This window comes from Gavia stellata, chromosome 2 (genome assembly GCF_030936135.1).
Source record: "Gavia stellata isolate bGavSte3 chromosome 2, bGavSte3.hap2, whole genome shotgun sequence".
Classification (NCBI taxonomy): Eukaryota; Metazoa; Chordata; class Aves; order Gaviiformes; family Gaviidae; genus Gavia; species Gavia stellata.
In genome coordinates, this window is record NC_082595.1 from 19,232,061 (window position 1) to 19,247,738 (window position 15,678).

Consider the following 15,678-nt stretch of genomic DNA (forward strand, 5'->3'; position numbering starts at 1 on the left):
ACACTTAGCTTGATATGCAACACTTCAAACTCTGGAGGGCATAAAATAACTAGCCAAAATTTACAGACATTCAGTCCTGAAAATTCGTTTTTAGGCATCTAAGATTCAGCACACACAGAGGTAAGGTGTGGTCAGTGATCATCACCTTCTTTCTGGGCTGAAATCTCCAGTGTAATTTTTGACATTTACAGCAGTATCTCAGATCTTTTTGTACCTTCTTATCAAGTCTTCAATATAGAAATGTAGAGCATCTAACCATTCTAGAAACATCAGATAGTCCTTTTGTCCTTTTTCAATTGTGGTTCTTGCTAATTCAAGGAGGCCAGGAAGAGTTAAGCACATAATTAAAATAAGATCATGTCAACCGAAGCTAAGAACTACTGAAATACCAAATCTGATCCAGCTGCCAGAGTCGAAGTTGTTCACACTGACATTTCTCCTGTCATATAACAACACAGTTAGTTTTAAACCTGCACAGCATCAGCTTTAGGTCTACTTGTATAGTGACAGAAAAATAATGTGACAGCCCTAAAGGAAGCAATGAAGGCCTGAAACTAAGCAAAATTACTCTATGTGCAGTGTGACCTTTTCTTTTCCAAAATACATAGAACCCTCCGTAATAAGCTAATTTTTTTAAAGAGTCCTGGTGCCTGGAGGTAGGGGGAAGAGAGAAGCGAGGGCCACTGTCAAATCCCTTTTTTCCCGTCTGTTAAAAATAAACAATAACCCTGCCCATCCAATAAGAAAAAGAAATCTTTGACAGAGCAACCGACTCGTATGGTGACTGACACTGAAATAACTACCATCAGGACCTCCTAAATGAAGGGAGGAAATGGAAGGGAAAAATGAGAATAGATGAAAACTATACAACAACTTGAACAGAGAAACTGATCTGCACATAAAGCATCAGAACAATAGAAGTTAGACTGAGTTAACCTTCTGTTAAGAAACAGAGCATTAAAATCCATATAAATCTAGACTTAGTAAAGCTACTCAATATAGTTCTTGTCTGCAAAAGTTTATTTAAGAAAACTTACTGCAACTGATGAGACCTGAAGGTTCTGGATAGAAAAAGGCAACTCAAGAAGCATATGGGGGCTGGGGGGGGCGGGGGGAGCATTCTTAGAATATTCCCCCCCCAACTACAACAGCATTTTTTTGAAACTGGTGATGAGTAATACTTCATAAAAACAAAACACATGTGAAGGGGGGAAAAAAAAGTCCTGAAGCTTGCATCACTGTCTCTAGGCATAAATCTTTAACAAGTTTTTGTTGACTGTAAGACTGAGAACTACCTTTCGTCTACTCAGGGGAGAGATATTAATCAGCAAAGCAGCCACTGGGGTAGGCGATTGTTCAGAACTGAGAGTGGCAGGAGATGGAAAGTCACAACAACCTGTTGACACTCAGGAATGCAAAATGCAGCTCTCACAGAAAATCAAAACAGTAACAAAAAAAAGGCAGAAATACTTGCATATTGTCCAACTGAATTCCTGCAAAATCCAGTCCAAGGATCTTTTCTCCTACATCATTCATTCTGTGTTAAAAAAGGAAATGGCTACTTAAAAACAAGCACAAAAAAATCCCTCACTTTCTCTAACACAGAATATTAATCTTACCACATGAGATTTCTATGGTTCTCTTCAGTTGTCGTAACGTGAATGGAATTTGTTAATTGCCTAAATGACTTGCTGCAATTCTGTCCAGTCCGTTTACCCTATGGACTCAAGTACTACGGCAAATGCCTTGATGTGAGACTCTTCTCAATAGCTTGAAAGGGAAGAGAGGGGAGTGGAATGCACCATGAGAATCCTTCCCGAGTACTCCAATCTTCCCACACTTTGACAGGGATTACCATAATGATCCCATACATTGATTTCTGGTGAATTACGACAATTCTATTCAGAACAGCACATAGCTGTACATCATCACATGGCACTGCAAAATATCAATCTCTGAAGAACACAGCTGTAATGAGAGCAGTGCATGCTTTATAGAACTGGCTGCAAAAATAAATACTGTACAGAAAAATATACCCTCAAGTTAAAATCAAAAAGATGTTTAAAGTTTGGACATTCTTCATTACAGGAAAGAATCTTCCATGCTGAGGCCATTATCCATCAGAAAAGCTCCATCTGTGTATAATTATTTCTGACAAATGGTATTAAGTGTCATTAAAGAGATAGTGGGAATGTGAGAGAAGACAGAGAGAGCTCAAGCTCTAAATAAGTATCTCCACTGTATTTAACTTAAAATCACCCCAGCAGGAAGTCATAAAGCATTTTTTTTTATAGGTAGTATTTTCAAATGCTCTGCAGGCTGTGCTGCCTAATATCCATCACCTTCCATGTATGTTCACAAGCTTACAGCAATTCAGAATGAAGGACACTATTTAATTTCCTTGCCTCCTTCCCATCCCTGTAATCACCTTCCCACTTACCCCCAAGTCCTTCTCAGCCACAACAGAAACACTTTGCTGTAACACAATTTAATTCCTAACTGAACAAATTTTCAGAAAACCTGACCCAGTAAGGACTGGAGAAGCACTCTGTAATACCAAATAGTAGATCCTGGCTAATAACCCAGCAGACGTGCTGAAGCCCCCTGCCCTGTGAAGGCCCAAATGTGTTGCTGAAGCATAATGTTTTGCTGAATTCTCTAGGAAGGTTGTTTTAAGGCCTTGTTTTTACAGCAGAATACAGGTTTCCCCTGGAGAAGCGCTGGACAGAAGGAAGAGATGACGGGTGGTCAGCAGCAACTGTGTATGCGAAGGAGAGATAAGAGTTACACGGCAAGTTTACTCTTATTACAAGAAGTGGTATCAGAACGCTCACATTTGAACCCTACTGCATTTCTGACAACATTCTCACATACACATAGAAAACAATAATTCAATTTAAAATTTTTATTTTAATTAGACTAATAAACTACCACAATCCCCAAATGACACTGTGTGCTTTGTCCACAGCCAATCTGCAGAAGTAAAAAGAATATATATGCAAAGTCTACATACCTGTCAACAGAATAAATACTTCAGCAACGCAGTAAAACCATCCTTTGCAAGTAGTTAACACAACTGAAAACAAGTGTAGCACATCGAAGATTTTTTTAGTCCTAGCGCTTTGTCAGCATTGTTATTTCCAGTAGTTGCCTCAATGTTCAAGAACCAGAGCAGCTTTAGCAGAATCCCCACTAAAAAATGAGCATGTTTTTCTTGCAATGTGTACGTCTATTTACGAGCCAAGAGGCACAAGCAAACTCAGCTCAAGAAGAATTCTTTCCATAAAGCATCTTCCAAAATAAAGTTACAACTGGACAAAAATGAAACTACAAATTACACAGTTGATCTTAAGTTGTAGAATGCAGATTTTAAAACTCCATGTATTAGACACAGAATGTATACAGAGGTTTAGAATAACTTAAGACTGCTTCATCTCACTGTGTTTGCTAATCTTTAGCATCTTAGCTTACCTTCAGGGAGAATTTTTGCCTTACCAAGTTCAATAAAGAAGAAAGATGGGTCATGAAAGAAGAGATGGATTACCACATGAAACTTAGGGTTTATGCAATTAACCTAGCAGCAGCCTAGACAAACATGCATTACAGTCAGTGCTATGTGCAATTGCAACTATTAAAACCCGAAGGTTTTAAAGTAAAAATTTACAAGACATTGGTGTTTATCCTAGTGTGTGTGTGTATATATATATATAAAAATTTACCAGCAATGCAAGAAAAAGTTTCTCAAAATGAGAGTTCCTCAAAATTGTAATTAAATTGTATACTGCAGTTCAAACAACTGTAAAGTTAGTCAGAAACTCCTGTGACCCCTTTTAAATTGTTCTTCAGTTAAAGCCATTAATGTCTATTTTGTGAATAACCTCTAACCTTTCCCTTTGCTCCAAAACACAAGCCATTTACTTCCAAAGGGAGTCAGTAAAACATAAGCCTGAGAACAAAACAAAATGTTTATGCTTCCTTTGCTGTCACTTAAGACTTGGGCACTTACATTCCTCTTTGCTCGGTGAAGTTACATTCAGTTCTGTCAAAAGTTGCTGGTTGGAGTTAGTGGCCTGCGTGGTTAGAGAGGTATTGCTGTTGTCACTGTTCGTTTCTCCAGAGAACAAATCTGACTGGCTGTTGCTTGTGCTGGGAGTAGAGTCATCGTCTGGCTGCTTCTTCTGGAAATCTATCAAAACCAAGATTTCATATGTCATCCCACTTGCTCAATCTCATCATCCAATATTATGCAAAAAACCTGAGCATAACAGAAATAACCCCAAAACACTGCCAGAGATACCATCATTCTGATCATTTGTATATGTCATACAACACAAATTTAGAGCAGCCTTCAAGTTTTTATTTCAGATTTAAAGTATCTTAAAAGTTATTTGTTGTTGAAGAACAACAAACAATTTCAGAACTACACAAAGTTCTTGTTTCCACAGCTGTTCAAGACCATCCAAAGCTTACCACTGTGTATATCAGTATATAGCACAGAGCATCATTTTAAAAATAGTTCACGCAAAGCACATACAAAAGCATACAGAAGCAAACATCCGATGACAGAAGAACTAAGGTATGTAATACAAGTATAAGGAAATATTACACTTCTCTAAAAACAATACTTCTCCCTGCTGTTTTATAAAATCCCACCTGTAACATTTTTGGTGAAGCTAGTGTAGACAGCTATGGTTCCACGCTAGCATGGAGGACCTGGTGAGGTATTTGCATCACTTGTTTGATGGGGGTTTGGTGTACGGGGAGTGTATGTGTGTGTTTGTGTGGGTTGTTTTCCTCTTTCCTTCACTTAATCCAGCATTGGTATTAAAAGCTGCTCATTGATCTATGACCACGAGTTAGATATGGGAAGTAAATCACTACAATACATTAAAGCTATGGATAAATTATTTGGCTTCAAAGTTTTCCTTTTGTTGTCTTTTTGGTCAGCAAGCACCAAGTCACGCAAAGTCTCCACACTGGTCCCACAGTCCAAATGCTACATCTTTGATAGATGCCATCCTCAGGCTTACCTTTCCTCCAAACCAGATCCAGGTTTGAGGGGAAATACTCTCTTCCTTTTTAAGTGCAAATCCTCCCTCAACGGCTTTTCCAAACCCACAATCCTGATACCCGATTACCGACAGCATTAGTCTCAGTTCCTACCAGCTACATTACTGGCTTTCAGTCCAGCACAGCTTTGCCACTGGATGTCCCTGGGGAACACCCCTCCCAGCCAAGTGGACTTTGGTTTGCTTAACATCCAATTACTCTCACAATGCAAAGGCACCTCTTCCTTGTAAAGGATAGTTGAAGATGAAGTGCACCACCTCTTGGTATTCCTAAACACATCTTTTTAAAAAATGACATACGAAGGCAAAATTTATTAATTACGCAAACATATACATAAATCGATAATGGTTGCTCACTATTATGTCATGACAGAGATGAAAACAGAGGAGTCCAAAAATATTTGCAGATGATGACGTGTTAGATACGTGGGTCGCCAAAATGACTCACTGGGATTGGGAAGCACTACAGTCAAACAGTCCCTAAATGCTGATTTAGGGATTTAAGTGATTTGCCAGCGAAATTAAGCTGTAACTTCTGCTGTGGAAGAGTCAGCCAGAAGTCCAGCTTGGAGAGGAGCAAGCTCAAAGCCAGGGAGGAGGAGGAAGGAGACAGCAGACAGGAAGTCATCCACCTCCACAGCACAGCTCTAAAAACCAGTGGGATGCTCTTTGTCAAGGATGAGTTACTGGACCCAGGAAGATGTCCTACTCAGGCCTCACTAGTTATCAACAAAGTGTCACCCAAGTTGGGCTCCTGGATATTATTAGTGTATTTGTGCAATCAAGAAAGCTTCAAGCACTTGGGATTCTGCACCAGCCACAATCAGACAGCTGCAGCAGTTATAACTGGAGCCACCACCCCAGAAAACACCCAACTCTTCACGCATCTACTGAGGCCACAGTCCATGTCAGAAGGGGAGCTCACAGCTGGAGACATTTTGGGCACCACCAGTCTATAAATAACCAGTACAGACAGTAAATTAAAATCTCACATGTTGCCTGCAAATAAGGCGGCTGCAAAGATAAGTCTTTTATGTGAGATTGCATCCAAGGCAGCGCACAGAAGTAAACCTGTGTTGTGTGCATGTATCTTCAAGGAGCAGAGCAAAAATAACGGTTACGCTTAATATTATACACTGTGAGCAATCTATAAAATGCATTTAAAAAAGAAGTGTAGAGTTACAGAACAGCGATAGATTCCAGTGTTTTGGGGTTTTTTTTGCTAGATAGCTGCAAACACTTTACTCAGGCTGCACTAGCTCAGTGTCATCCACAAAAGGCATTTACAGAAAAACTTTTTTACAAAATGGTCTATATAATAAAAGTCCTGACAGTCCTTTAATGATAGTACGGTAAGTACTGGTGCTACACTGTGTCTCCCAAAGCTGCAAGTTTAACAGCACACTGACCAAGGTGTTGGGTTGGTTTTTTTTCCCTGAAAAACTATTCACTTTTGCAACCTATTGGTAAATTCTCCAACTTCAAAGAGAGCACAAAAGGCTGCTAAAAATGGTCATTCAGTGACAGCATTTCCCAACAAGCTTACCAGTGAAAGAGTTCAGAGCTGTCACACAGCAGCGAAATCCACCATGGCATTTAAATGCTCTTTGCCTTCACGAATCCAGGACCTCGTGTTCAGAACTAACTTTTACTCAGACTGCAAATCAATTAACTTTCAAAAAAAGTCTTAGCCTGCACAGTTTTGTGGAACCTGAGAATGTCTCCCGTCCCTCCTTTTAACCACTTTTTCACTGAAGACAAGAGTACTTGAGGAAAGTGCTGAGACAGCTGATCTCAAGTGCCCAAGACATACTAACTGTAACTGAAGTTGTACTACTTACTTACACTACAGCAAATTATTAACAGTTGCCTTAGTAATGTGGTGTCAACAGCAATACAGGATCTATTCAGAAACATAGTTTATATGATAAATTTGACCTAGATTATCAACAGATGTCCGAAATATTGCTTTATGATTTGTGGTCCAGTATTTACCTGGTACAAATACATATCTAGTGACATACTGGATGAGCTGCATTATGTTTCTTCTGTGGACGGCATTTGGCTTCTGTTAACCAGGACTCTCATTAACACAAATAACTTGCAGATCACCTTGATCTCCCCTCAAGCACAATAAAAGCTGGCAACAATTACAGGAGAGCTGTGTCTGAATAAATCCAGTTGAGCCTTAACTGCTTAACAAATAAAACAAAACAAAAATACACACACAATACAGGGAAGACCCTGATACGTTTTGAAGGGGAGGCTTTCCTCTGATTAAAATCAAAACGTAATTCTGTTGATAGAACAATGACCTCTCTTAATAGTCTCAATGAGGAAAAAACAGAACAAGAGTTAGCAAGACATTAGTCATCATTTCCAGAAGTTTCTATTTAACTAGAGATGCATGCAAAACACCTTCATTTAAATTAAATTTTTCCTTCATTTTTACTGAGACTTTCAATATGCTAGCAAAATCCATGCCAAAATGCACAATGACTGACCAAAAATCCATCAAATCCCCGTTCCCCTTTCCTAGTTAATGAAATGAAACCTTGTAACTTTTTACAGAAACTTCAACTGGCACACAGGAAAACAAACTTTCTCCATTTGTCAGAAAATGTGTTTTCTTTTTCTTCTCAACATTATCTCCTTTTCTCCACTGCCTTCAGGATTGAGGTTTTTTTGGTGGTTGTGGTGGTTGTTTTTTCTTAAACTGCAAGATATCCTAGTGTTAGTTACAAGGTGGACCCAGCACCGAAATAAGATGTGAAAATTAGTCGTTTCCTGCATGGGGGAATAACAGAAGGAAAGATCTATCAATAAAATGCATTAAATACATCCAATAAACTATTACTGTATGGTAGAGAAGCTGCTAGTAGTAAGCAGCAACACTGCCAGTCTTCTAGCTCCAAAATCCTTTTGCTTTGCTGAGTTTAAGGGTTGCACCCAGCATCTCAACTAGCTGAGCAGGAGCAGAAAAATCTCAGGCAGGGCTCTCATGCACTGGATGTTAATAGTAAGAGTGTTATTTTTGTTTTGTTACTTAGGATTGCTTTGTAAACAAAACAATGACTATGTGCATATATAGACATGATACAAACATTTCATATTCTATATACACAATGAATTCAAATAGTTTAGACTAAAAGAAAGGCAAGAAGCCAGATTTGTTTCCAGACTTCAGAAGACAAGTTCTTTTCCAAGACAATCTTGCATTTATATTCATAAAATAACATTGATAATGAAAGTCACTACCTTTACAGCTTTCGATTCTAACCCATAAAACCAGAGGTGTCACACAAAATCACGTCTTCTGCACAGGTCTAAAACTCCTTCTCACATTTGTCCAGCTACTGTTAACCGGTTAGGGTGAGCAACCCATTACCTCAAGATCAAACTAATAAATATTTAGAACATCCAGCCTCTTCCATCATCAAAAATAGTCCTGACTGTGACACAAAAAAATCAGACAGTCCCAATTTCAGTATTTAGTTTACTTTAGCCATCAATATCCAACAAAATACCTAAGGAAATATTGAGTCCTCAACTTTTGCTTAACTGTAAGGGGTCTCTAAAGACAGCAGGGAACAACCCTTCAGCTTCTGGTAAGTAACTTCTGTGATCACAATCAGTTGAAACTTGAGGTAAAGGCGAATACGAGAAACATCAGCGTGCCACAAAGCATTTCATTCTGGAAAAGACAGGCATGTCAAAATATTACATGAAATGACTTAATACTAAGCCAGAGCTTTTTCTCATTTGCACTCATGGTACGGTATGAGAAATCATAAAATTCATGAAACTCCCAAAGGGTCTTAAACTTAAGCTCTCCTGTTGGCTTATTTTAAGGGTCAAGGTTACAAACACTTCCTGTTCTCTGGGCTCTAAGGGATGTTTCAATTAATAAGAAATGGATTCATTCAAATAAATTATGGATGTTGCAAGATGTGTTAGAGTAAACAGCATGCTAAGAGGAGAAAATTAGAGTCTTTAAAATAATTATTTTGGTTGATAGGCAATATTACACCACTTCTTTATTCTTCAGTCCTACAGCTCCCATAACTTAGCAGTGTGAACTAGCAAAAAAGTTATTTGGAGAGTGTTTGCTTCTTACACTGCATTAAATATGCAATCTGCACATTTTTTATTACCAGAGCATCTTGTTCTTTCACAGAGCATAAATTAATGTGCTAGTGTCACATCAAACGTCTACTAGTCCATTAGTATCCCAATGTACACAACAGACTTTTACCTTACTCTAGTCTAATCAGAAAACAGTTCCAAGCTTAAAAGAAATTGCATTTTGAAAATAGTCTATGGGAAGTAACACAAATATTATGACATTGAAACTGCTACAGTGAAATGTTTACTTTAAGTTATTGCTTCTCCTCCCCCTCCTTCACATGCCTGGAAAAACTGTTCATATATGACTATGGAATAGTACTGCAAGTCCTAAAGATTTTATTTACTTATTTATTGAGAACTCTTCACTGGTCTTTTCTGGTTCATAGCTTACTGAAGGCATTTCAAGTGTCATTCATACATAGCTACATTTTGCATAATAAATTAGTGTGAAACGGATAAACCCTTTCCTTTAAGTAGATATCTAAATGCAATCTAAAGCTCCAATAATGGACTGGCAACAAAACTCCACTTGAGAAGAGTTGTTTTTTTTCTTTTCAAATAACACACACACAGAAAGATGCACTAGCTCACTCACAGAATAAACACAGATATCCTGCCCTCACGGGAATGCACAGTAGAATTTCCACAAGCATTTGTATTACAAGACAACAACCAAAGTCATAAAATGGAATCAGAGGTAAGTACTGTACAAAATTATAAATATACAAACAATATATAACATATACACATATATAAAAAGGTATTTCATAATACATCCACTATAGTAATAGCAATATGTTGATGAATTGAAAATTAGACTGGAGAGTATAAAATAACTATCGCAGTATATTCTTGTATGAGCTATCAGCAGAGCTCATCACTTTCACAAGCAAGCACAGGGTACAGGGAGAATTAACAAAACAGCAAAAAAATTAGAAAGATTATTTTTCTGTACAACTGAACTTTATTTAGAATTGTGAGCACATGTGGTACAGGAAAGCCATTCAGCTCTTAGAGGTTTTATTCATAAATATAACTTTTTCATTTTTTTCAGTTTTTCGTAATATTTATGAAGAAAAACTGAAATGAGTTCTTTATGCTCAGTTATCCTTCATGATTGCTATACTTTTTTAAATGGCAACACATTATTAGTAGAAGTTTAAAATAATATTGTGATTTGCATGTTGCATATACTGAACTTTTCATATACATTCCATTTTCTTTTCCAGTAAGCAGAAAAAATACTAGAGGAAGGGCAAAATAAACATAAGAAAAGATGGGTCTGGAAGGGTGGTAGACAGACAGTGAGAACATGGCTGCAATTACATGTATTTATCATTCAGGAATTAGGATCAAGTTATATAATGACTGCCATATTTGTAAAATTACTGGGATGTTTAACATGATCACGTTTTTGGTTTGGTTTTTTTTTTGGGGGGGGGCAGGGGGAAGGACAAGGGGGTTGGTTGTTTGGGGTTTTTTTGCAGGAAGTCTCATGACATTGTGTTTTGAGGTGGTTTTCTCTCAAAAAAAGACACCCCTAGCTTAAAGGTAACATTCCATAAAAGGCCTTCTTTCTCCTGGCTCTATAAATTGATTCTCTCCCAAAGCTACACAGGAAGCTCCAGATTTGACTAACAGGTTTTGCCTATTATTTAGCAAGAAAATTAATGAATGACTAATAAACAAAGCAAGACAACAAGCATAACCTTATTACAGACGACCTTCAACTTAAGGTCCAGGTCATTAATAAATATATATGCAGACATCTTTTTAAGGAAGAAAAATGCAGTTTTGTATAAAAGTGAGTAAAAGAATCTACAGTAACTGTATTAACCAGGCTTATAACACCTCACATGACTGCCATGAACAAAAATTGCCATTTTTACAGCACGTGATCCCACCACCTCCAAAGTACTTGCGAAATCCTGAATTGATGAAAAAGGAATTTCATTATCAACTATAAAAGTATCCTCTGAAAGCGGCTTCCCCACAGAACAAACACTCCTTGCTCTGCCTGATAACAACTTGCTTACCGTAGCTATTTCAGTACTGACCAGGAACAAGGTCACTGAAAATCCCTGCAAGTAACATTTTAAAAACCCTTGTGTCACATTTCCTATTGTTACTTAAAGTAGCATGCTTACATTATTTCAACTAAAATTTCATTCTTCCATAAAACTCACCAACATAAAGAAGAACAAATATTATTGCCTGTCATCACAGGATCCAAAGTACTGAAGCTATGAAGAGTAAACTACTATTTTAACAATCCACTTTAAATTTCCCGCTACAGAATCCCTCAGGTCCACAGTTAGCTTTCATACTTTAATTCATTACAGAGCATGTATGGTGAGAAAGTACTATACAAAGGTACTGTTACATTGCAAAACATAAAACCAGTGAGGGGCTAGCTACACAGCACCTGCATCTGACAGCGGAACTAGGAAATTAAGAGAATTTATTACCCAACTAATTGAGATTGTATGGATTCTTGAATCAGTATCAAAGGATATTGGTAATAATCCAACCCAATGGGAAAGTATGAACTTTAAACAAACTGGAAAACAGTGACCATTCCTTGATCACGACTGCAAGAAAAATTTTATTTTTCAATGATATGTAGAGTGGGAATTCATCAGGAAGAACATCCACCAAAATGGACCAGTAGTAAAGCACCAACTGAGCGGGCAGTTTGTCATGGACTCTTACATGCTGCCACTGCAAAAGATGGCAATGACAATAATTCGACCAACTCCAGTGAGAAACAAGAAAAGAAACTCCAGTACCCAGCAGCCAGGAAAAGTAAACTGATATAAGGTTATGGAATTAGCCTGTAAATCTAACTGGCTGCAGCCATTTGAAGGATCCATTTGGCAGTTAAGAAGCACAATCATTTAACATGATCTGAGAGTAATACAACAGTGGAGATATAACAGACTTAAATATAGGAGAGTTTAAAAAAAAAGTACCTGGGGAAAACATCTAAGCAGCTGTGATCTACAGAATTTATTCTCGAAGACTTGGAAAATGTGCAACATGAGCATTTAAAAACAGACATGACAAAATTCTAGAAAATACTCGAAGTGTAAGTTTAGAATTGACTAAGAGCAGCACACAACCTACAAAAACCACTCCCCTAAACTTCTGTATCTTTCTCTCTAGAATTATTTTAGTACTAGTATCCCTTTATGAACCTAAACAAATTAGTAAGAAATGTCCCATTTCAAATTAAATTCACAGACCGATGACACATCAAAATTTATGCTCCTAAAGTGGGAAAAACATTCATTTTGATTAGAAGAATCTGATCCATAAACCAAGCACTTTGCAACAGCAGCGAGCCATATGAAGTAAACTAATGAAGTGAACTTCTCGAGGTGCATTTGTAATAAATGAGAGATCTTGAAAACAGGACTGTTAACTGACAGAAATAGAATTTAATTACCATTCACATTTATTCTGGACACTTCATTCACTAGACATGTAGGAACTAATATTGTTTTAATAAAAGAAATGTTTCAATTAGCTTTTCTTGTACTGGAGCTGTCTTTTAAGTGACCTTATCATGCCCTTTCCAATACCTAGAGAGAACCCTCCAATTTCAAAATGTATGTCTATTATTTTTTTATTCCTCCAATCTAATTTATGTGGTTCCAATTAAAGTGAACGTTTGCCTCATTTTTTGTCAATAATAGTCACATCTATAGTTCAAGCATTCCCAAACATTTAACTATACTATAAATTGTCAAGATTTTGACATGGAATAAAAGGCCTCTACAGTAAATTAAACCTTTCTAGTACTAACCCACAAACCCCTCATCAGTTCCCTCTCCCTCATCTCCAGTTAAGGCACCTTAATAACTACCGTTACCGAAACTCTCAAAACATCCCTCAGGATTACTCATTTATCGGACTCTTTTCCCCAATCTTCTTTGAACAGCCAAGAGGCAGAGCTAAAGACCGTTCTGGAAGAGAACGGAGAGCAGGCACTCTTATTTCCTCGCCTCACTCCCCAACAGCCAACCCAACCCTTTGAAATGTGTGTCTGTGAGGAAGATTTAGTATTTTATCACTACTTAGGTTTTACCACCAAAGCAATGAATGGTGAGGTGAAGCATAAGGCTGAGCTTCTTCCCACTCTTCCCAACCTTACTAGAATCTGATGCTTCTTCTTGTAATAAATATCTGCCTTTCACATGCAGTAGCAAGAGAAAAGTGCGGAAAGCAAACTCCAAGGAGGAGGAAACTCAGCTGTGGGGGTAAAAACTTCGCTATGGTTGGAGTTTATATGAGCAATTTGTGACTGCAATAATCTACAATAATATGAAAAAACCCAGTCAAGTCTTAATGACACAAGTGAGAAAGGTCACTGGAAACTCATTTGACACCTTTGTGCCTTAGCTTCAAGCTCCACATTTTACTAACTTCCCAAAGGTGTCTGGGAGCTTAAGGGAGTAGCTGTAGTCTCCCACTTACCACCCCCTCCATCCTATTCTGTAATCACACAGAAATGCACAACAGCACAGTGTTCAACCTGCCGACAAAAAAACCTGCAGAAGTTCAAGGAGCAAGGAAAGAAAAGTTGGTCTATATTTATGAATCCAAAAGGTCAAACACAGCTCACTAGATGCGGTTGCTGCAAACCACTGTGTTACATTAAATTCTGACCATGGAACACCATGGCTCAGAAACCCAACCCCAACTTAAGCACCCCTTGCTTATTCTCAGCAAACTTGAAATATATATATTTCTTTTCCAATATTTTAGGAACAAAAATATGAATATGCGCAGATATAAAAGAACTGCCTACATAAAATAAACATTGCTTAGGCCTCTCCGTGAGCAACAAAACACTCTCAAGTTTTACGTTAATAAAAACTTTTTTTTATTATTCCTAGTTATTAAAATTGTCTTCTAAAAGAAGATAGTAGAAATGTTGAATTCAAGTCAATGACAACACGCATTTTCATTATTATCTAATTAATGCCAAAGAAAATAGCTGGAGCACATCTCAAAATTTGAAATCAGTATAAAATGGCTGCAAAAATGAGTCATCCACTGAGTTCATACCTAAAGCTTATGGATTTTTTAATGTTTTTTCTTACAAATGCTGACTATTTCGATATTTAGAAGCTTCTCTGGTTTCTTTACATTAAAAGAAGTGTAGAAAAGGAAAAGGAATGGAAAAACTACTCTCCTCAGAATGATGCATTCCTGTCCCCCCAGTGGAAAAGACGGATAAATACACTTCTCCTCAATTCACTTATTTTTATATAGCTAATACATGTGAACTTAAAGCATCTCTTGTGATGATGTGATCCTTCTGCTTGTCAGTGCTGGGGGATCACTGCTGAAACTGGCTAAAACACACACTCTTGTCTATGTCTTAATATGGAAATAAAGTGCAATAAACAAAAAAAACATGAGAAGAAAATCATCCTTCTGCTTCTCACATCCATGATTTGTGATTTGATATGATCTGACTTCTTGTGCTACCACTTGCAAGTTATTGAAGATGAGAAAATTAGCCTTTTCCCAGTGCTGTTTCTAGAGCTCTGGATTCCAAATGGCTGTTATTGGGCATAATAGATCTGGAATCCCTTAAATGGGAGTCTTCACCAGCAAAGCATAAATCTCTAAATCAAAGCAGCAATGTGACGACCTTGAACAATACATTCATTAAAGGCTAGTAACGTTGGGAACCTGCACATGAAAACAGATTCTGTAGCCAGTCCTCCATGTTCCAAGTTTTGTTTCTATGAGTTTAGCAGTGTCATGGCCACGGAATTACGACCCCTACTCACAGAAAGGCCCCAGCTGTTTTGCTTTTCATCTAGAGCCTTAAAGAAGATTTACAAGGTTTCACGTACAAAAAAAGCAAAAACTATTTTGAGTGTTCAACCTGGGGGCTGGGGGGAAGAAGAGCAGTTTTCGTTATGCTCTGAAAAAACACCTGGAAAAAATCACCCTAAAATGTTTACTAAACAGAAAGAAAAACATTATGAAAAATGTTATTCTCACACATTCAGCTAGTTTGTTACACTTCATGAAATGCAATGGCCATGAAAAGCAAGGAACTAAAATGTGCTTTCAAGAAGCATTTGAAAGCATTCTTTCAAACATTTTTTGTTATGCCTAAGCAGAGCTAGAAATAACAATTATATTACATAGCCTCTTCATGGGCTCGCATTCTATAGATTGATAGATTGACCCCATCCCTGAAAAGCTTATAGAGAAAAATCTTAGAAAGTATCTGCTTCTTGGCATTAACAAACTACAAGATAAACAGTTAACCACCATTCTCCTCCAGTTAGGGTGGCTAATTGTGTTTCAACTACAAGCAATTACAGGCATTACCTTGGAAATTAACTGAGGACTGGCACATAAAATTCAGATCAAACAACTAAATATGAATAAACTAAAGGATGAACAGATTTTCAGGAAGAGCCAAATGATTGCTAGAAGCTATTAGCTGATT

At 37.5% G+C, this 15,678-nt stretch overlaps 1 protein-coding gene across 3 annotated transcripts in view; it reads right to left on the reverse strand.

The window, feature by feature from the left end:
- Window positions 1-15,678, reverse strand: part of ZFAND3 (zinc finger AN1-type containing 3) — a 148,568-nt gene that overhangs the window by 51,252 nt on the left and 81,638 nt on the right. For all 3 annotated transcript variants that reach the window (XM_059830619.1, XM_059830611.1, XM_059830604.1), the window contains one exon: window positions 4,007-4,186. In XM_059830619.1, coding sequence (XP_059686602.1) covers window positions 4,007-4,186 — 180 coding nt within the window. The remainder of the gene's footprint in view (window positions 1-4,006; window positions 4,187-15,678) is intronic.